This window comes from Rhinolophus sinicus, linkage group LG15 (genome assembly GCF_036562045.2).
Source record: "Rhinolophus sinicus isolate RSC01 linkage group LG15, ASM3656204v1, whole genome shotgun sequence".
Taxonomy (NCBI): domain Eukaryota; kingdom Metazoa; phylum Chordata; class Mammalia; order Chiroptera; family Rhinolophidae; genus Rhinolophus; species Rhinolophus sinicus.
Genome location: NC_133764.1, coordinates 16148862 through 16170062, shown reverse-complemented (window position 1 = coordinate 16170062; position 21201 = coordinate 16148862). Strand labels below are relative to the sequence as shown.

Here is a 21201-nt window from a genome sequence, read left to right as displayed (position 1 = left end):
TTTTGGTCCGGCCTAGGAGGTGGTCAGGTCTCAACCCTGCCGGCCTATAAAGAAGGATTCTGCCCTTTGCTTCCTCTTCCCTCCCAAAAGGGAAGCTCAGTCTTAGTGGAACAGGACTGGGACCTGGATTTCAGGGTTTCTTTGTTCCCTGTGATGCTTTTTTTGAAGCCAGCTTCAAAGTAAGAAATGGAGATTGAATGAGCCTCGCTGACCTCACTGTGTAGAATCTTCCCAGCCCCTCCCAGGGATGCTGGTTTTGGGGGGTTCTATGGACACTGTGCAACTTGGGGTTCACTCTGGAGTTGTCTGCCTTAATGGTTATTTGCTGAGTGCCCCCTGTCTGCAGGGCTTCATGCTGTTGGGGATGCGAAGGGAAGTCATGTGTGACCCAGACCCCTATGGAGAGGGCTCACCTTGGCAACAAGAGAAGCCCGCTCACCCACTCCTTCCTGGTGAATCTTTCTAAGAGTCTTCCTGAGGGTCACTGAGCTTTTGCAGGTGATACCCTCCCCTATGGAAAAATCCAGCTACCACTTATAGTGAGTTATAGAATTTCTCTGTGCCTTAGGAAGTTTACTCATCTGTGAAATGGGGCTTGTGATAATTGCTTCCCATTTTGAATAAAAGGAAACAACGCATGTAAAACAGTGCCGTTATGAAAGACAGAGTAAGTACCTGGCAGACTAAAGAGAGGCCAGCTTGCTCGAGTCAGTGGTCTGACTTGTAGGCACTGTGGGTATTGTTTGCAAAAGGTCTGGTCAGGGAAGACTTCCCGGAGAAGGGGGAGAGACAGGCATTACAACTTGGTGACCGGTGTCTGCCCTGGGAATATGAACAGCACGGTGAGGAGTGAGGAGAGTGGAAGAAGCAGGGGCAGGAAGCAGGCGGAACAGGTGAAGGGGGAAAGGTGGGCTCTTGCATTCTCAGGAGAAGCAAGCGTGCAGGGGATGTGGGGAGCACAAACATCAGGTGGCTCTTCCTGCCCTGGTTCCTTCTGTGTCTGACTGTGTCCCCAGGGCCCTCTCCTCCTTGCACTTCCCTCTCCTCTCACTTCCTCCCAGCTGCCCTCCCCCCAACCTGGGGCTGAGGCACAGGACTCATTCCACAGCCCCCATCAGGTAGACTCTTGAGGTGACTGCAGGCATATTAATAACCCCTCTGAAACCCAACCCACCATTTGTGCAGACCTCTGAGCTTAGTCAGGGACCTCTTCCTCCTGGGACCCGAGAGAGGGACAGAGGGAGCTGACACTGCAGTATCAGCTTTCCCGGAGCTGGAACTCAAGGGCCCATCCTGGCGGGTGTCTGCTGAACTCGCACTTTCTCTTGGGTCTCTGGGGTTCTCGGGTATGGTTTCCCCCCTAAGATGAGCTAAGCCACAGGTGGATACTCTAAATAGCCTTAGAACTGCCCCTCCCCTGGACTGATAACTGGCCTCTACTCTCACCATCCCAGGATACCCCAAGCCTGGTCCTGTCCATTCTGGCTACCGTAGCCCATGGGGAAGGAAGGCTACAAATAAGTCATGGGAAGTATGTTCGCAGAAATCAGTGGTTTTCAATCATTCCTACATGTCAGAATCAGCAAAGGAGCTTTTTAAAAATGCCGATGCCCAGGTTCCACCCAGTAGACCTTGGGATTTTATTGGGGTGAGAAGAGGGAGGCAGGCAACTGTATTTTTATTTTTTTGTTTAAAGGAGGGCGCAGCTCACAGTGGCCCATGCGGGGATTGAACTGGCAACCTTGGTGTTATTAGCACCACGCTCTAACCAACTCAACTGGCCACACACCCCCTCCGCCCACCCCAGCTGTATCTTTTAAGAGCTCCCCCAGTGTTTCTAATGGGCAGCCAAGCAAAGACTGCAGATAAGCCTCTGCACCACTGCGACTGCGTCTTCTCCATAGCGAGCAGATTGTTCCCGAAGCGTCTGCTTAGTATTTATATTTAGGGCTTTGGGGGCCTCTTGGGTCTGGGAGCTGGCTAGGGCATGAGCGTCAGCTCTGAGGCCTGTCACAACCTGGTCCTACTGGACACCCTCTCAGATCAGCCTCCTGCCTCTTATTGGTCCTGTGGCAGGAGGAGAGAGGTCACGACCCCATGCTCGGCGGCATCCAGGTGCAGGACTGACACTGAACCACCCGTGTCGGAAGAGGCAGGACACAGCTGCCTACAGGCAGCTTCATTTGGAAGTGTTGGTGGGCCAGCTGCCACTTCCACCTGTCCCTGTGGAATCCCAACTGCCCTCATTTGATGTCCTGGTCACCAAGGGCTGTGGTGAACGGGGCCCCTGCTGAGCTAGCATTTCCCCAGCCTCTTCGGGCTCCCACAGGCCCCACCTGAATTCCTTCAGGAGATCTTTGTCCCCTCAGCTCTCACTTCCTTGAGAGCAGAGCCTTTCTGTGGAGAGCTAGCCTGCCTCCCTCGGCCTGTCCTATTTTGTGGGTTTGAGGGTGTGGAGAGGGGTCTTCTCATGGAGAGGAGGCTGACTCTGGGGGTCAGAATGAAGCCTTCCATTCCCCGCTGGGGGTGCCAGGCCTGGACCAGAGGAGCATGAGAGTGAGCGGACCTGGGGGAGCTGCCCTCCCTGGAAAAACAGCATGTCTGCCTGCCACATTCTGGGGTCCCAGGGGTGACCCAGAGTATGCTGGAGCTCTGCAGGGTAAGGCTGGGCGGAGGTAGCTGTGCGATTCAGGATTGGGGGTACAGAGGAGCTTCTGCATCGGGTCAGGCCAGGACAGGCCTGGGGACAGCCCTGGAAGAAATCAGATCTGGTGGGAGACAAGCTAAGGAGGCAGGTGAAAGGAGGCCGGCTGTCAGAGCTACGTGTGCGTCTGCTTGGGTTGTCTGGCCCGCCCTGGGGTGAGAATGGAGGTGCATGTTGCTGTGGAACCCGCTTGTGCGTGGGTGTCCTGCATGTGGGTGTTCGAGGGGAGTGAAGAGGGTCGGGGGGCGAGGCTGGTCCATAAGGTCTCACGCTTCTCCTGTCTTGTCACCTGTCCTGTCTCCCTGCCTTCCCCACCAGCTCTGCTCTACAAGCCAATTGACCGCGTCACCAGAAGTACCCTGGTCCTGCATGTGAGTGTCAGCCCCTGAGTGTCCTGGGACAGGTCCGGAGTTCCGTGGGAGACCAAGCCCGGGGTGGACAGGTGCTGGAGTCAGAGAGCAGCCCATTAGGAGAACCGGGCAGAGGGTCCCTAGGCCCCACCTGGGCCTGCCTGCTCTGTAGTAACCATGCCCAGGGGGCTGTGGCCTCAGTGTGACTGGGCTACGAAGCTTGACCTTTGGCCCAACGCTCCCTAGGAGGCATGCCCTTCCTGCCTCCTACCCCTTGTCTAACGGTCCCCAGTGTCCTTAGAGCAGCTTGGGGTGGTGAGAGGAGTGTCCCGCCCAGCTGCTCGGTGAGATGAGATCCCACCTGGCTGCCTCCCACCCCAGCGGGGAGAGTCATGACTGTAGCGGAGATAAAGGGGAACCCTGCCCTCACCCCAGCTGTGCTGACCCTGATTTTTAGTTCAGATTTTGCAGGCACAACCCGATGGGAGTGTGGATCCCCCTCAGAATTCTCATAGTGAGGCCTGAGTGCTCCCCACTGTCTTCTCATTGAGCCCCAGAGCGACTCCCCTCAATTCACCACCCCAACCCTTCCCAGGACCTGCTGAAGCACACACCTGTGGACCACCCAGACTACCCACTGCTACAGGACGCCCTCCGCATCTCCCAGAACTTCCTGTCCAGCATCAATGAGGACATTGACCCCCGCCGGACTGCGGTCACAACCCCTAAGGGGGAGGTGAGCTCAGGACCCAGCGCAGCCTCACCCCCAGGCTGAAGAGGGTACCGCATACCAGGTCCACTGTCCCTGCTCTACTCCACTCACGGGCACCACTGCTCTGTGCCTCTCCAGCCCTGATGCCTCATTCCCAGCCTAAGAGAGGCCTTCAGGCCCTGGGCTGACAGCTTCAAGTCCAGTGTCTCATTAATCTTCATAATAGTCCACTGAGGCAGAAGAGGAAACTGAGGCCTAGAGAGTCACCCCAGGTCTGGCACAAGGTCTCTTGACCGTGTCAGACTGGATTCTTTAGCTGGGGTTATCTGTCTGCAAGCTCCATGCACTGTCCCCCACACCAGGGACTCAGGGGCCCTGGCTGTCTCATTCTTGAATGCAAACAACCCCCTCTGGGCAGTGTGATACCCTGGGGGGCCCCTGGAACATAATGGTTCTGTCTGAGGGAGCTCGGAGAGTCTGAGAGAGCGGGAGCTCTGAGCTACCCCTGATCAACCTGTATGAGCAGGTGGGAGGAGCTAGGGAGTGAGCCCCTCATCAGGAAAGGCTGGTAGGAGAGGTGGTTTATGTGGCCACACTGCTGGAATGTCCCAGGTGGGCTCCTAGATATGGTACAGCAGCTCCTGTTCCCTGGGGGCCCTTCTTGGTGGAAGGGTGGGGGTGCCTCAGTGAAGGGAAGCAATTTGAAGAATCAGAGGGCCAGTTACCGGCGTGGGTCAGCAGCCTGGCCCACATACAGTGCTTCCTCTCCAAGGGAGCTAATTAAGTGGTGTCTAGGAATGCAGGCTGGCTGGATTTATGCTCCTCTGTTACCTTTACAAGTCTCCAGTGTCACCTGGGGAGGGAAGTGATGAGGGTAACTGATGGGCTCAGAGAGCTGTCCCTGCATGCAGCTCCCAGCCCTGGTTTGCAAACCCTGGAGTGTTACTAGTTTGTTTGACCCGGGGATATCTGAAAGATTTCCAGAGGGCTTAGAGCACTATCAGTTTCAGATCACCTACATACTGTAGCGTACGGAGGTCACATGAGGTATAATACAGGGAAGGATGGGACAGCTTGTGACAGCCCCAGGGAGCCTGCTGCCCCTGAGGGTGGCAGGGAAGAATTGTGGAAGTTCTGCCTGGAACAGTGCTCTTGACCACCCAACACCCAGGTTAGAGATGGCTGCAGGTTCCCCAGGACACCGACACAGCCCCATAGGGGGTCGCTCAGGGCCTCCCATCCTCCTGGGGGGGGCTGAAGAATCGTCCCAAGAGGTAGAGTAGCATCAACAGGCCTGGGTGGGTCTGCAGGTAAAGTTGAACTAAAACTAGATCAACTTCCTAGGGTTAGGGGGAGGTTATAGGGTGGTGGTTGGGGTGGGGAATGTTTATGCCCCAAGATAGAGGAACTGAGTCATCCTGAGCTAGGATCCATCAAGGTGAGAGCTGTTGAGAGCTGTGGAAATGTGTAAAGCTACCATTTGTTGGTCACATATGGTGTGCTGTCTTACATACACCATTTTGATGATCCTTCCTTATGGGCAAGCATTATCCCCATTTTACAGATGGTGAAACTGAGACTCAGAGAGGTCAGGGAACTTGCCCAAGATCACAGCTGGGAAGTGGCAGAATCTGGATTCAAGCCCATGTCCATCTGACCCAAAGCCAGTGCTCTTAACCACTAGACATTATGGCCCCTCCCTGTAGCCCGCCCCCCCCAGATGGATGTGTCCCCAGTGCAGGCTGGGCCCTGGGCTGAGTGGCCCTGAGCAGGCGGGGTGGGTGTGCCATCTCCCTCAGACGCGGCAGCTGGTGAAGGACGGCTTCTTGGTGGAAGTGTCGGAGGGCTCCCGGAAGCTGCGGCACGTCTTCCTCTTTACAGATGTCCTACTGTGCGCCAAGCTAAAGAAGACATCCGCAGGGTGAGTGTGCACAGGTGCCGAGGTCAAGGTGGAGGGGAACTAGATCCTCCTTCCTATGGAACCCCTCAGCCACCTGGGGCAGTCTGCATTTCTATTCCTTTTTAAAAACGTATTAATTAATTTTATTTTGCTACATAGCCGTTTTCCAAAAATAAACACTCATGTTTTTAATTATAAAGATAATATAACCAAATTAGAGACCAAAAAACCCATCACTCACCCGAACATAAGCATCAGTCTCCTGCTGCTATATTTCCTTCCAGTTTTTTTTTTTAATGTTCTTATGTTTTTTTCATATACTTGTAATCAGAGTGAATACCCAATTTGGGGCTCTGCTTTTTCCATTTCACGTCATAAGCATTTTCCCTGTTGCTGCCTAATCTTCATAACCATCATTTTACTTTCCCTCATGATGTTACAAGTGGATATGCCATAATTTACTTAAGCATTCTCCTCTTATTAGGCGTCTCTGCATTTTTTGCTAACCGCAAGTCAGTGAATATTCATTAAAACTGCTGCTCCCATTTATTGAGTGCTTCTGCCATGCCAGGTGCCATGACAAATGTTTTGAATATATTATTTCTAATCTTCCCAACAACTCGATAAAGTAGGTATTATTATCCTCGTCTCACAGATGGGAGCAAAGACTTAGAAAGGTTCAATAAGTTGCCCAAGGACAACCACCTAGAAGAGGAGGAGATGGGATTTGAACCTTAATCTGACTTGAAAACATCTTTCCACTTCCCTCTATATATTTAATGTTATGGGTCTGCTCTGTGCAATGAGCGGACAGGGTTATTCAGTATTCATCCCACGTTCTTCCACCTACTGTGTGCCAGTAGGTGTACTGTACACCTACTATGTGCCAAGTACACTCACTGACAGTCCAGGGGACACAAGCCCTATGCTCACTGCAAAGCTAAAGGACCAGGATGAGAGGTGCAAACCTGATCCTGGGGGAAGTGAGAGGAGGAGAGCTTATCATGAGCGTCAATAAAGGGGATGACTCCCTGGAATTAGATTTGAGATAATTCTAAAGCAGAGATAGCAATCCTAAGCTATCTTCAGTCCTTTGCCCAGGGCAGACATTACTAATAAACCACAGCACTATTTCTCCGCTAGGCTGGAATGCGGTTTTATAATCCTCCACCTAGTACTCCATGTGACCTCTGTTGATCAGAGTTGGCATTCAAAATAACATTTGTATTTCATCTTTAGTCTAAAGGATAATGAATATGAGTTAAGTATAGATAGACTGAAAGGGAGGAGAGAGTATGGGATGGGGAATAGGAAAGTGGGAGCACATTCTTGCTCCTACCCTAGAGGTCTGGGATGTTTAAAAACACCAGTCACACGGGACCAGAAGACTGACAAGGCCAAGGTCCAGATGCCTCACTGCCATTATTCCACGTGTGTGTTTCCTGATTGGGCGGGCTCCTCAAGGACAAGGGATCATTCTTACCTGTCACCAGTTCTCAGTAAAATCTTTCAGGTGTTTTTTATAGTTCTAGCAGTTCAGGCTTAAAGAGCCAAGTTCCTTTTGGCTTATGTCTTCCTCTGGCTTGTTTGCAGGAAGCACCAGCAGTATGACTGCAAATGGTACATCCCCCTGGCTGACCTCGTGTTTCCGTCTCCCGAGGAGTCTGAGGCCAGCCCCCATGTGCACCCCTTCCCAGACCATGAGCTGGAAGACATGAAAATGAAGATCTCGGCCCTCAAGAGTGAAATCCAGAAGGAGGTGAGCAGAGCCTGGCATCTGAGCTGGGACAGGGAAGTTGGCTGTTTTTTATTGGGGCCCTTTGAACTGGGTGTATCAGACAGATGGAGGACCTGGGAGCCTGATATGGAGGGAAGATGCAAGAGTGGGAGGCTTCGAGCATACACATGCTTCAGGAAAGACTTCGACTGTGGCAGATGGAGGGTGAGGAAAGGAGTCAGTGCTCAGAATTTAGTGGGCTTAATTATGGGAAATTCCCTGGAGAACAGTATATGTCCAACACTGCAGAAGGGAAGCAAGAAAAGAAGGCCTTCTTAAGGAAAAGTGGGACATGTCCAAGAGAAAGGACCTGGGTCGCCTCTCAGAAACTGACAGATCAAGTGGGCAAATAATTAAGGAGAGAGGGGCCTTGAATATGGCAATTAACACACTTGATCTCAAAATGCACAGAAGCTTGTGCCTTGAGAGAGAATTGAGATTCTTATCAAACTCATGTAAAATGTTCACAGACATTAAACATGCATTAGGCTGCAAAGGCAATCTCAAATTTTTTTTTTTTTTTAAATGATAGCATACTAGTCATGTTCACAGACCACAATGCAGTAAAATTAGAAATCAACAACTAGAATATAGTTAAGTACATGCCTGGAAAGTTAAAACTTTCAGGGTAAAGAGGAAATCAAAATGAAAACTGCAGACTCTTTAGGACTGCATGAAAATGAGAGCACTACATATCAAAACCTATGGGTTATAGCCAAAGTGCTATTTAGAGGAAAATGTATAGCCTTAAATTCATATATTTGAAAACAGTGGCTAGAAGAAAGCACGCAGGAGGAAGCTTCCTCATGAATGGCAGGCAGGGCATGGAGGGGCTTTGTTGGTTGGCCTGGTCTCTTCCTCACGCATCCAGACTTGGCTTAGTCTTCAGCTCCCCTGGGGAACCTTCCCTGATGTCCACTCACCACAGTCTGGGCAGGTGCCCTGCTTCCTGATTCCTGATGTTTGCCATTTTGCTTTATTGGTACTGAATTATAATTCCACGGTCAGCTTTCTCCGTTCTCCACTAGGATTTGAACTCTAGTGAGGGGCAGTTTTATTTAGTTCTGTGTCCCTAGCACTTGGCACGTAATAAATAGGTGCTTTGTAAACAATTGTTGAGGAACACAGGGCCAGATGGCCTCCATGTCCCTAGCACTTGGCATGTAATAAATAGGTGCTTTGTAAACAACTGTTGAGGAATAATGATCAGATGGCCTCTAAGAATCTTTTCAACTCAAACATCTCTCCTTGAATGAGGAGAGGAAGACCCCAGGGTGTTTGGGACTGAGGATCAGACTGGGGGTGTACCTGCCCAGTGGGAGCAACGTGACCAGCACCGGTGTCCTCCTCCTGAATGGCTGGGCCTCAGTGGAGCCGGGGTCCCCCTCTGGCACTGCCCAGCATCCCCACCCCAGGGGCATCCTGCATGTATGTTTCTTACCTGGTCCTGGGAGCCGGCAGGCTTCATGCCCTCCCTCCTGCCCCTGGTGTGCAGACGTGGCCTTCCGCTCCGTCAAACCAATGCTTGCTGAGCTCCCGGGGTATACCAGATGCCTCACGGAATTCCTTGTCCGGTGGAGAAGGCAGACGGGCCCATCACTGACCACAGTGTGTGACACATATGACGAGAATCACTGGAGAGACACAACAGTGACGTTCTCTGAATCACAGAAGAAGCAGCGATTTGCTTTTTTAATAACATTTTTTTAACATAATTTTTTTTCCTAATCACCAGTGTAACCCTGGCTTGTTATAATAAGAAAAGCGTACAATACCCAAGTGTATAGAATAAACCTGATCATCACCCACCCCCCTGTCAACAGTTTGAATTGTATTCTTCTAGACTCTTCTTTGCTAACCCTGGCAGGCACATTCGTGTGTGTGTGTGTGTGTGTGTGTGTGTGTGTGTGTGAGGTCAGTGAGATTAGACTACACGTGCTGTTTTGCTATTCGAGCTTTTCACTTAACGGTACACCTTAGAGCTCTTTGGATCTGTCCGATTCTTTTATACAGCTGCATCCTATTCTGTTGCTTGACTGCACAGCCCCAGATGGGGGTGTTTAGATTGTTTCTGGTTCTTTACTCTTCATAGGCAAGTCTACAGTAAATAGCGCCACACTCGTATTTCTTCTTTCTGGTAGATTCCCTGTGAGTGAGATGTCTGGGACAAAGGGGTCGTGCATTTAATTGCCAGGTTTACCTCTGAAAAGGTTGCATCCAGTTAAATTCCCACCAGCGGTGTGTGAGTCACTGATGCCCCACATTGTCACAACCCTGGCTGTCAGCCACTGTTATAATTTTGCCCGTCTAGTGGGTAAAAAAATGCTGCCAAAATGAATTCCAGCTGTGGAGTTTAAGGATGGTGTTGGAACCGAGTCTTAAGCATAACAGCAGTTAATAAAAGGGAAGGGGTCCTTTATAAAATATAAACTTGGAAACTTGGAGAAGGGGACACTGACCGAGAGGGAATGGCTTGTTAGAGAACAGGGACTGATCCCATGAGGCTGAGGGAGGATGGCGGAATCGCAGGCAGGGCGTGGAGGCGGGGACCCAGCCTGGGGAGGCCCCAGGAGCCAGGCCAGGAGTTGGGGCTTCATGCTGAAAGGTGTCTGAGGTTTTTAAGCAGGGTATCTTGGTGGTACCCAGGATTTAATTCATAGAGGGGACTGAGTGATGACAGGGAGAGGCTAATGCCGCTGAAAGAAGGTTTTATTCCTTATAGTCCCCAAGGAAAGGGGACACATGCCACACCACGTAGGGCCACATGGGAAAGCCAGGTTTGGTCAGGAGGCAGAAGGAGCATGGGAAAGCATGGCCCAGAGCTTGGATTGTGTTTTCCAAGAGAAAGGAAGGCAGGGCGGGGAAACAGCTTAGGACTGGCTACTGTGGATTATGTTGGTGGGCTCTGGGCTGTAGGGGCTGTCCCTAGGGGTTTGGCAACTGACCCTGGGCAATTTAGGGCAGGAGAAGTGTGTGTCAGAGTTAGATGAGAGTGGTGGTTGGGGATATGGCCTCAGGATTAGTTGGTTTGCACATGAAAGGTTCGCTCCCAAAGGAGTCCTTTACTATGTTTGGAATTAGCTTGCTATGGGAGGGGCAGTTTTCTCCCTGGCCAACTAGCCCCATCCCCACGCCCACCCCCACCCCCCAAGATATCAAAGCATCATAAAATATAGAAAAAGAATAAAAACCCTATTAGCACACAGGGGAAAGTTGTGCTTAGAGCTGCTAGGTGATAAGTGGAGTCTGAGTGCGGGAAACCATCTGTGCCCTCCCTCCCCTGCAGAAAGCCAACAAAGGACAGAGCCGAGCCATTGAGCGCCTGAAAAAGAAGATGTTTGAGAATGAGTTCTTGCTGCTGCTCAATTCCCCCACAATCCCGTTTCGGATCCACAATCGGAATGGAAAGGTCAGGAATGGTGGGACGGGACAAAGCCAGCCCCGTTCTTCTGTCGAGGGCTGCCCTCTCTCTATGGCCTCTGGCCGTGACCTGTGGAAATCAGGGACTCAGGCCCCCAATTCCCAAGAAGGCTGCCATGGCTCCAGCCTTGGATTCCTTCTCCTCACTGGTGTGGAGCCAGTGCCCTCTGCTGGCCATCAGTGGCACTGCCACTCCTGTCACTGGGCTTTCCAGGAAGGAGGCCCTCCTCCAGCTGCCTCCTTCTCCAAGTGTAGGGGTGCCTGGGTAAGAAGGAGCCTTATTGGAGCCCCAGAATCTAGGAATGTGCTTGGCCTGACCATGGTCACTCCACTGAATTGTCATCTCTCTTCAGAGCTACCTGTTCCTATTGTCCTCGGACTATGAGAGGTCAGAGTGGAGAGAAGCAATTCAGAAACTACAGAAGAAGGGTAAAGTCCTGCCCCACTCTACACTGCCCTGATAGGGTCCGCAGCAACCATAGGCCTTTTGTATTTCCAAGCACTTTCATATCCAGTATCTCCTCTTCGGCCCTCAGTCACTCTATAAAGTGCCAGGGCAGGTGGCACGTAATTACGGATCAATTGAGGCCCAAAGAATTTAAGGGACTTACTTAAGACATATAATAAATTTGCAAAAGGACTGGACCCAGAGCCCAGGGTTGTCCATCTCCGCCTTACCCCCCCATCTCTTTCTCTCTGCCTCTCTCGCTCTCACACATACATGAGCCTCTTCAGTGAGACTCGTCCATTCTTACCCCTGTGACAGCACCCATGCGAGTGTTTACAAGTCTCGCCCTCTCTGCCCATGACCAAGTCTGCCCCTAGAGCTAAGCTTTTCCCCCTGCAATAGCCCCCAAAGAAGAGCAGCAGGTCCTAGTGGACCTGTGGTGACATTTCTTGGCTCCTCCGACAGATCTCCAGGCCTTCGTCCTGAGCTCAGTGGAGCTGCAGGTGCTCACGGGATCCTGTTTCAAACTTAGGACTGTACACAACATTCCTGTCACCAGCAATAAAGACGGTAAGATCTGAAACCCAGGGCTGCCCAATCAGCAGGTCCCATCCCCCAAGATATCTCCGGGCCCTTCTACAAGGACCTAGCCAGACACTTGGCTACAGATGTCTGATCTCAGCTCAGCTGGGCTTGGATGACTCAGTTGCCAAAGATACAAAGAGCTGGAATAGGGTTGTCCATTTTCCAGATGGCCCCAACCCCTCCCGGCCTCCCTCTGGCTTGAGAGAAGAATCTGGCCCCCTGCTGCCCTGGGATTGTGTTAATATGTTCATGAGGTAGTCAGAAATGGAAGCAAAAGACTGAAGCATGGTCGGGGGAAAGGGTAGATGGATTAGAATAGTGTATGAGACATAAAGCCAGAAGTTTCCAGGGACCAGATCTTGGAAGGCTTTGAATGCCAAGCAAGGGAGTTTGTTGTTCAAGCAGAGGAGCCTATGGGAGGTTTTTGAGCAGGGCAGAGCTGTGATCGGGGTTGGTAACTGGCCTAGAGTGGGTGGAATCTGGCTGCCCATGGGTGCTAGGAAAGGGTTTTGAAGGCAAGCTCTCCACATATGGGGGTCATTTACCCCATGTATCTCAAAGAGGAGGCAGAGCTAAACCCTCTCTTCCATTGGCACAGAGTGACTTATATTGGTTGATTTTCACTTTGAAAGGCTGACCTGAGGAGGGCAGCCACGGGATAGCAGGATTCAGAAGGAAAGGGAAAGTATCCCTGGGGAATGGTATGAAATCCCAGGTCCAAGAAGGAAGGTGTGGAATATCCTCCCAGGCTGAGTGGAGGGAGAAGAGATACCAGCTCACATTCCAGGAAGCAGTGGGCTCTGGAAACGTCTTCCTCAGGCCACCAGGTGGTGCTGTCAGACCAAGTCTCAGGCTGTATCTCCTACCCTTTCTGCCTCCCAGCCAGTCTGGGGTGAGAAGGGGACGAAGCAGAGGAGCCTCTCACCCCCACCCCCACCCTGGGGGCTTTTCTCTTGCAGACGATGAGTCTCCAGGACTCTATGGCTTCCTTCACGTCATCGTCCACTCTGCCAAGGGGTTTAAGCAGTCAGCCAGTAAGTACCCCTGACCACCAGCCCTAGGAAGAAACTGGGTGGGTCATTGCTCATCCTTTCAGAGAAACTCCCTGTGGACCCATTGATGGGGCCTCCCTCTGCCCACCTGCTCTGCTCTGGTCTGCCCAGGCTGGGGCCCTGGCAGCTGCCTTGAGATATGGGGCATCCCCCCATATGCCAGGAACCAGCTACTCTAGGTAGTGGCATCATCCCTGCCTTTTGTCTCCATCTGCTCTTGCCCAGGCCCTCCCCCACCCGAGGTATCTAAAATCTAGACTCAAACCCCATATCTACCGACTATAAGCTGTGTGACCTTGGGCAAGTCTCTTAACCTCTCCTAGCCTCAGCTTCTTTCTCCATAAAAAGCAATCACACTTGTTAATGTTGACCTAAGAGCAGGATTAAATAGGACTGAATGTGTAGTGCCAGCACACTGCCACACGCATCTCTTCTCCCTTCTTTATTACCACCTACTAAATCTGTGCAGCTTGTGGTATTTCACAAGCTACAGTTACCATTTTTATCTAATTTTTCTCCCTGTAGGAATATGTGAGTCAGTTAAGCAGCTAATAATTTCTCCCCATTTGCCAGATGAGAAAACTGAGTCACAGAGGACTTAACATGACACAGGATCAGAAACCCAGGGCTTCTGACTCCTCTCCTTTGCCAGCACCTGCCCACTCCCTTCTCTTCCTCACTGGCAGGTGAGGCCTGCCCTTTCCTTTCTCCTTGCAATGCACCCGGCAGAGGTTGTGCCTTTCGTTGACTTGCGTTTAATAAACATTTACTGTGAAGCCTGAGTTCCTGGGGTAAATCAGCCTCCCTCTCCCCAGGATAAACCATGGTTACAGCACCTGTCATACTGTTTTGTCACTTAAAATTGGCTTCTCCCACTGTGAGTTCTTAGATGGCAGGAACCATGTTTCCTTTATTCTTGGATGAATAGGAGTTCAGAAATGCTCAATGAAGCAGTGAATTTCCAGACCCTTACTGTGTGCCTGGTACCTTACTAGGTGCTGGAGAAAAAGCAAAGGCGGCCTGTGTGTAGACAATGCCTTGGCCTGGTCAGAGCCTTTTCCATATATTACCTGCTCTGGTCCTCCACTGATACCATTCTCATTTTATGCACAAAGAAGCTGAGGCCCCAGGGCTCAAGGGGCTTTCCCAGGGTCCCACAGGCAGGTCACACAAGTGGTGGAATCGAATCCATGTCTTCCGCCACCAAAGCCCACACTGTTCAGAGAGCAGCCATATTTCTCTCAGTATGGCCAGGACCCCCACACTCGTCACCAGGGCTGTGCTGCTCATATACGCAGCTGCTTCCTGGACCCTCCCCAGACCCATGGAATCCCCTCCTGGGAAGCACTGCCCTGGAATATTCCTGGTTAGTAAACTCTGCAGGGCTGTTAGACCCACCCAAGTCGAGGCCCACGGAGCCATCTCACTGTGCCCAGATATCTCACCCTTCTCTCGGCTCCATGCTGGTTGGAATGGGCCTTAGGGAGCAGGCCCATCCAAGTGGTTAGACATGGGGTGAGCTGCTACGAAATCTCCTTACCTCTAGAAGGTCTTCACCGCCTCCTTCCTCCAGCCCCCTGGCCTGCTCACATGTTCCTTCTGACTCGAGGGGGTTCAGACCTGTGAATCATCGTGTGGCTTCCTGTCCTAGTGAACTCATTCACCTGCACAGTCAGACCTAGATTGTGGGCGCCATCATCGCTCCTGGCTCCCACATGCAAGCAGTAAGGCAGAGAGCACACACCCAAATCAACACATGATGCCGGCCCTTCCCGCCCCTCCATCTCTCAGCCACGCAGACCCACAGTCTGGTCTGCTACAGGCCGGGTGCTTTGTGCCTCTAGCATTGTTCACCTGTTAATCGGCACCCACATTCCTGGGCTCTGGTACCCAGTTACAGCGACCCTATGTTGCACCCAGCTAGGGACCATGTGGGGCAGCTCCACTCTCCATTCTCACGGAGAACAGTCAGCTGGGCAACACCTGGGCCTAAACTGTACATTTACCCTCTGACCTCTGCCTGCCCCTCACCCCTTGATTCATGCTGCCTCAAACCCACCCCCCGACACACACCTGACAGCTCCCATGAGGGGGTTGGCGGGGACGGCCAGGGTCCGAGCCCCAGAGGGAGTGGATGGATTTGCAGAGTCTCCTGGGGTGACCACCCAGTATGTGGCCCGGTCAGTTGGGTCTCAGGGGAGAGGGGAGAAGATTTTCAGCTTTAAAGGCCATGACGCAAGATGCAAACCCTAGGGAAAGCTTCCCCTCCCTCCAGCCCTCCACCATTCGATCACCTGAAGCCCTTGGCGGGTGGCGGGAGCTCCATGTATTCATCCCACACATTCACTGTGTGCCTACTATGTGCAAGCCCTGTTTTGGGTACCAAGGGTACACTGGTGACACTAAGAGAACAAGGCCATGTGGTGCTGATATAGTGGAGGGAAAGGAGACAAGAAACACACAGAAAAGGGAACTTATGTCCAAGTTAAATGCTATGAAGAAAACAACAAACAGCTTTTGGAATGTGGGGGGCAGTTTTGGTTATTGTAGGGACTGTGGGTTACTCCACTTTCAGTCCACAAAAGTCAAATGCCCTCCAGAGACTCCTACCTCAGTTTCCAGTGATGCCCTGTTGAGGGACCTGGGATCGGTGGGGAGGGGTAGCTCTTCCGTCAGTGTGGTGGGTGAAGATGTGGCATGAGGCCTCAATGGTAAGGAGGCAGCCAGGCAAAGATCAGGGACGAAGGGACAGCAAAGGCCCTAAGGGGGGAGAGCTGGGCATGTTTGGGGAAGAGGCCAGCATGGCTGGAGGGGAAGTGAGTGAGTTTGGAGGGGCAGTGACATGTAGAAGGAGGGCAGAGAGCCAGGAAAGGAGGACCCCAGGGCCACCCCGTGGGGATGTTGGGATGAATGGATAGATGCATCCTTTCCCTCCTGAGTTCCTGGGCCTCGGCCCTTAATGTGTTTCTGCCTGTCTCCTCTGCAGACCTGTACTGCACCCTGGAAGTGGATTCCTTTGGCTATTTTGTCAGCAAAGCCAAAACCAGGGTATTTCGGGACACGACAGAGCCCAAGTGGGACGAGGTGAGTGGAGGGGGCTCATGTCTCCATAGGGACCCCTGAGCTTGTCACTGACCACGCCCACCCTACTCCCTGTGCTTGTGTCCTATTGGCTGGGATGGTGGGGCCAGCTCCGGTCCTCTCTGCCCTCCACCTCTACTCGTTTAGCTTCTGATCTTGCGTCTGTGTCCAGACACGGGGTTTCCGCTCAGGCCCCAGACTCCACTTCGTCAGTGATTTGGAGGCCTCTGAAACCCCAGAATGTGAGGAAGTTCCCCCCTACCTCGTGACCTGGTCTCAGGGGCCCTTCTCACCTACTTCTCACCACCTGCCAGGAAATCATGTCTCCCAGCTTCAGATGCTTGTTCCATCTTCCCCCAGGAGTTTGAGATTGAGCTGGAGGGCTCTCAGTCGCTGAGGATCCTGTGCTACGAGAAGTGCTACGACAAGACCAAGGTCAACAAGGACAACAATGAGATTGTGGACAAGATCATGGGCAAAGGGCAGATCCAGGTGAGGGTCCAGATGCAGCCAGGGCACCAAGCCAAGGCTTGGGGAGCTGCCAGGAGGGCATTCCAGCTGGGAAGGTGTCCTTCTCACAGACCTTCTTGGCCAAGGTGCTTGGCCCTTTGTGACTTGGGTTCAAAGTGGGTATGAGAAACGTTCCGCAACATGGTGGTTCTGCCCGGCTGGCGATGGCATTTTATCCTTACCCCAGACGCCCATGCATGCCTGGTTCCTTGGGCTTCCACCCCTGCCTGAGGTGGGTCATTCACTCTCCTGCAGTATCGACTGGAGGGATGACAGCTGCCTTTGTTTCCACATCCCAACTCTAGTCTAAGCGTGGCTTTTTTCCAGGAATACCTTGTTGAGAGGGATTCTGAGGCGATATCCATGAGTGCTGTGTTTGATTAGCTATGTCTGCCCCAGGAGGTATTGGCCCCAGCATTTGGCTGGGCTTAGGATCTGGCTGGGTTGCTGGGGGCTCGTCTCTGGTTTGTTGCTAGGATTGCTGGGTGTACTCATCTATCCATGGCTTGGGTTGAGTTCATTGGCTTGGGGTGGACTCTGGGGGTGGGTATCGGTAGGGGCAGGTTCTGAGTCAGTTAAGAGTGTAAGAGGGGTGACAATTAAGTTCTCAAACTTGTTGCAACGATGTTGCTGACCTTTTTTGATATCAGAGGGATATTCGTTATGAATTTATACCAACTGGACAAACAGTTAACCACGTTTACTATTTGGAAGTGCTAAATAGGCTGCGTGAAAAAGTTAGATAACCTGAACTTTTCACCAACAATTCATGGCTCTTGCATCACGACAATGCACCAGCTCACATGGCACTGTCTGTGGGGGAGTGTTTAGCCAGTAAACATATCACTGTATTGGAACACCCTCCCTACTCACCTGATCTGGCCCCCAACGACTTCTTTCTTTACCCAAAGATAAAGCAAATATTGAAAGGAAGACATTTTGATGACATTCAGGACATCAAGGGTAATACAACGACAGCTCTGATGGCCATTCCAGAAAAAGAGTTCCAAAATTGCTTTGGAAGGTGGACTAGGCGCTGGCGTCGTGCATAGCTTCCCAAGGGGAGTACTTCGAAGGTGACCGTAGTGATATTCAGCAATGAGGCATGTAGCACTTTTTCTAGGATGAGTTCACATCAAATCAAACTTAATTGTCCAACCTCCTGTATGCCTCAGCTATGTTTCTTGGTACCCTGTCAGTATATGTAGAGAAAGGGCCCTTGTTTGCAGCCTGTGTCTCTGGAAATTTTTCCTGTTTTGAAGATGGCTGCTTACTCATTTACCTATCAAGAGGATGCAGGTGTGGGCAGGCATGAAGCCATCCACATTCCATCTGGCACCTTGTGTGGCCTTATGCTTACAGCACAAGTGGCCTGGTTTGGGGTGGATTCTGTGACCATGGAATCAAGGGAAACAGAAACTGGCACACACTGGGACTAAGCCATGGGCATTAGGTGCTCTGAGCTTATTCATAATTGCCCCACATGGGATCTGGGTGTAGAAAGCTGAATGCTTTTTTACAGGAAGTGTTTGTTCCCTGATGCATTGTTGAGGCTGCAGAGTTTGGTATCTGGCTCTTAGCTGGGCGTTCTTGGTAGCTCTGCCCCTTGGAAACCGTGTGTGGCCTCCCCCCCCACACACTTGTTTCAGGCCCCAGTGTTTGAACGGGGGATGGCATTGTTTGCTGGGGTCCTGGCCATCTGCTTCAGGGCACCTTGAGTTCCTGAGCACATCTTTTCCCAACGCTGTGGAACCTGCACCCCACTCTTTGGCACTGTCGCCAGGGAGATAGTGTTGCCAGGCAACTAAGCCAGGCCTTCGTTATTTTATTCATTACTTAGGAAGTGGGGGCTGATGAGAGAGAGCTCCCTAAATTCAGTCCCAGAAACCTACTTCCTGTGAGGGTAAGGAGTGGGAGCCCCAACTCCATATACCTGGCCTGGCCGGAGGACAGCAGGGAAGGGGTTCTGAGCTGGCCCGTCCGGCCTCAGGAGATACCCAGCCAAGAAACATGACCAACGGCCAAGCTCCCGGGGTCATTGGTGGCTGTGGGATGGAAGAGCTTGAGTATCCAGAGCAGCCAGCTCAGTGAGCTCCGAGCACCCTGACCCCTTTAGAACCCAGATTCCAGGGCTCATGGCATTGTCCCCACGCTGGACTTCCAGCCCCGTTGCTTCTTCCTTCTCACTTCTGTCAGCCGCACAAGCCCCAGGGGAAACACACCATAAATCATTACATCTTGGAGACAGGAGCAGATGGAGGTGGTGGGGGAAGGGGAGGAAGCCAGGTTATGTTTGGCAAAGCAGAAAGCACAGTCTGGTAAGGAAAATGTTTCTGTGTTTAAGCTTCGAGGAATGTTAAATGCCTGGGAGTTGATATTAAAAGAAACACAAGCCTCCTTGCTGCCAGCTGACCTGGGCCTGTGAGCGGCCAGTTCAGAGCCAGCATCCTCTGGAGGGCTTTGAAGTCTCCCCGCCTTCAACTACCCAAGACACAGCTCTGGTGCAACCCTTGGCCCTCAGCCACAGAGCTGTCTTACTGGCCTTCCTAGGGATTGGGGAGGGGACGGGGATGGGGCTGTCCTCGCCGGGGGTGTGCCGTGCCTTGTAAAGTCCCACTCACCCTGCCCTCAGAGACGCTAAGGATGACCAGGCAGGGGGAAAGCCTGCACTGAGCCATTCCCACATGGCCAGGCCCCACTGAGCCATGGGACCGTCTGTTCCCACAGCTCACTGCCACCTCCCTGCCTGCGATGTAGCCAAGGAAGGGAATTGGCACCAGCCTCTGCTCCTCGGTTCTGCTCCCCTTTAGCAGGCACTAAGAATGGAGCTAAAAGTGGCCTGGCAGTGGAGGCCGAGGCCTTGGGGCTGTTCAGGTGGCCTGAAGGAAAGGCCGGGGGAAGTAGGTCCCTTCCATTTACCCCTCCGCCTTCTTTCGAAGCCCCTTCTGACTCAGCCCCTCCAGAGACAGCAAGGGACCCCATTTCCTAAGCTGCAGGCGTTTGCTCCAGGATGAGTTTCTCTCTCTGGGTTTGCTTGATGTGGCAGTGGGTGCAGGGAATCTGGAGCACCAGCCTGGGGGGTGGACAGACAAATGGCAATGCTGACTACCAACATGTGTGCCTGGCTTTTGTGCTCTTCGAGGCCCATTCCCAACGTTAGCTCGTGACCCTTGCAACAGCTCTGCAAGGAAAATTGTATCCTCCCCATTTTACAGATGAGGACACTGAGGCCCAGGTGCCCCTGCTGACAGTGCACAGGAAAGGCTCTGCTGTTTCTGTGCTGTGTTCCTGTGAACCAGGCCTTCACCAGGGAATCTCCCAGCCTGGGTGAAGGGCACTGGGATGGCTAGTGGCCTGGAGGACGAGCCGGGCTGATGTTCCACCCAGGGTACTGCTTTATGGCATAAGGTGCACCTCAGGCTTCCTCTGTCTGGAGTGCTCTTACCTCTGGGGGAGGTAAATATCCAGGGGACATATTTGCCCGGTGCACCTGGAGGGAAGCATATATGGAAAAGAAGCAGGGCGGGGAGTTACTGTGTATCTGCAGTGTGCCCCCCACAGGCTGGCTGCCCCGAGGGGCGTAGGGGCCTGGCCTCAAGAAATCGACGGCCACATTGGAAGACAAGTATATCAGGATGTGCCAAGCCACTAGAGAACAAGGCAAGATGGCAGGCTCGATGGTGATGATTACATCCGAGATCTGACTGAGAGCGTGCTCTCGCGGGATCTTCAGAATACCCTATGGGGTAGGAAAGTTATCACAGTTTTAAAGATCAGAACGCTGAGGCATAAAGGATTAAGTTCCCTGTCCAAGACCAGGCAGCCAGCGGGCAGGACCGCCAGGCCCGGAAGCAGGCTGCAATCTGAGCCCATGCCTTGCCCTCTCCAGGTGCTTTCCTGGGTCCCACTGTCCTGTAAGGAGTAAGATGGAAACTTGTGTCCAGGAGTTCAAAGAAGGAAAGAGCCTGGTGGGCTGGAGTTAGGGAGGCTTCCAGGAGGAGGTGGAGCGAGAGGGATTTGAGAGCACTGGGTTTTTTAAATTCCAAAAGCGAACGTTTATATTAGAGAAAATGGCAAAAATAGTAGAGAGACTTGAAATGTAATCACCAACTATCCCTACTCCCACACCTGTGAAACAGCCATTTTATTTGTGCGTTTTCCCTTCCTCAGGTATGCACATTTTTATATAGTTTTTATCACTGTGTTTTTGGTATTTTTTCTATTTTCATAAACCCCCCTTTGTTCTAGGGTTGTATGTAGTCTTTGTAATTACCTTTTTGTATTACGTTATTAAAAGTACTTCATAGATTTATAAAAGTCATTTTCTATAATGGTCAGCACAGCATATCAGTGACCATTTTGAGGCTCTGTGTTATTCTAGCAAGCTGGCAGGCTCTGGGTCAGCAGAAAAGAGAGGAGGTGGGGCATTCCGGGGGAAGGGCCTCAGGAACAAGAGCGGGGAGGCAGGAATGTGCAGGAGTGTTCAGGAAATAAGGAGCCCACCGGCCCTGAGCAGGAGGGGTTGTAAGCAAAAAAGTAAGAGGGAGAGTGAAGGAATGAATTAAAGAAGGGGATTTGTAGGGATTTAGGCCAGAAGGAATCCTAGAGGGCACTTAATTCAATCTTGTTTTGGAGGGAGAAGAAAACAGACCAGAAAGGGTG

General features: G+C 52.0%; 1 protein-coding gene across 7 annotated transcripts in view; it reads left to right on the top strand.

Moving 5' to 3' along the window:
• The window catches only part of ABR (ABR activator of RhoGEF and GTPase), a 173404-nt gene that overhangs the window by 119068 nt on the left and 33135 nt on the right, over positions 1–21201 (top strand). For all 7 annotated transcript variants that reach the window (XM_074320134.1, XM_074320133.1, XM_019739466.2 and 4 more), the window contains 10 exons: positions 3023–3075; positions 3650–3790; positions 5566–5687; positions 7260–7425; positions 10730–10852; positions 11217–11292; positions 11777–11881; positions 12856–12930; positions 15935–16032; positions 16390–16521. In XM_074320134.1, the coding sequence (XP_074176235.1) occupies positions 3023–3075; positions 3650–3790; positions 5566–5687; positions 7260–7425; positions 10730–10852; positions 11217–11292; positions 11777–11881; positions 12856–12930; positions 15935–16032; positions 16390–16521 (1091 nt within the window). The remainder of the gene's footprint in view (positions 1–3022; positions 3076–3649; positions 3791–5565; positions 5688–7259; positions 7426–10729; positions 10853–11216; positions 11293–11776; positions 11882–12855; positions 12931–15934; positions 16033–16389; positions 16522–21201) is intronic.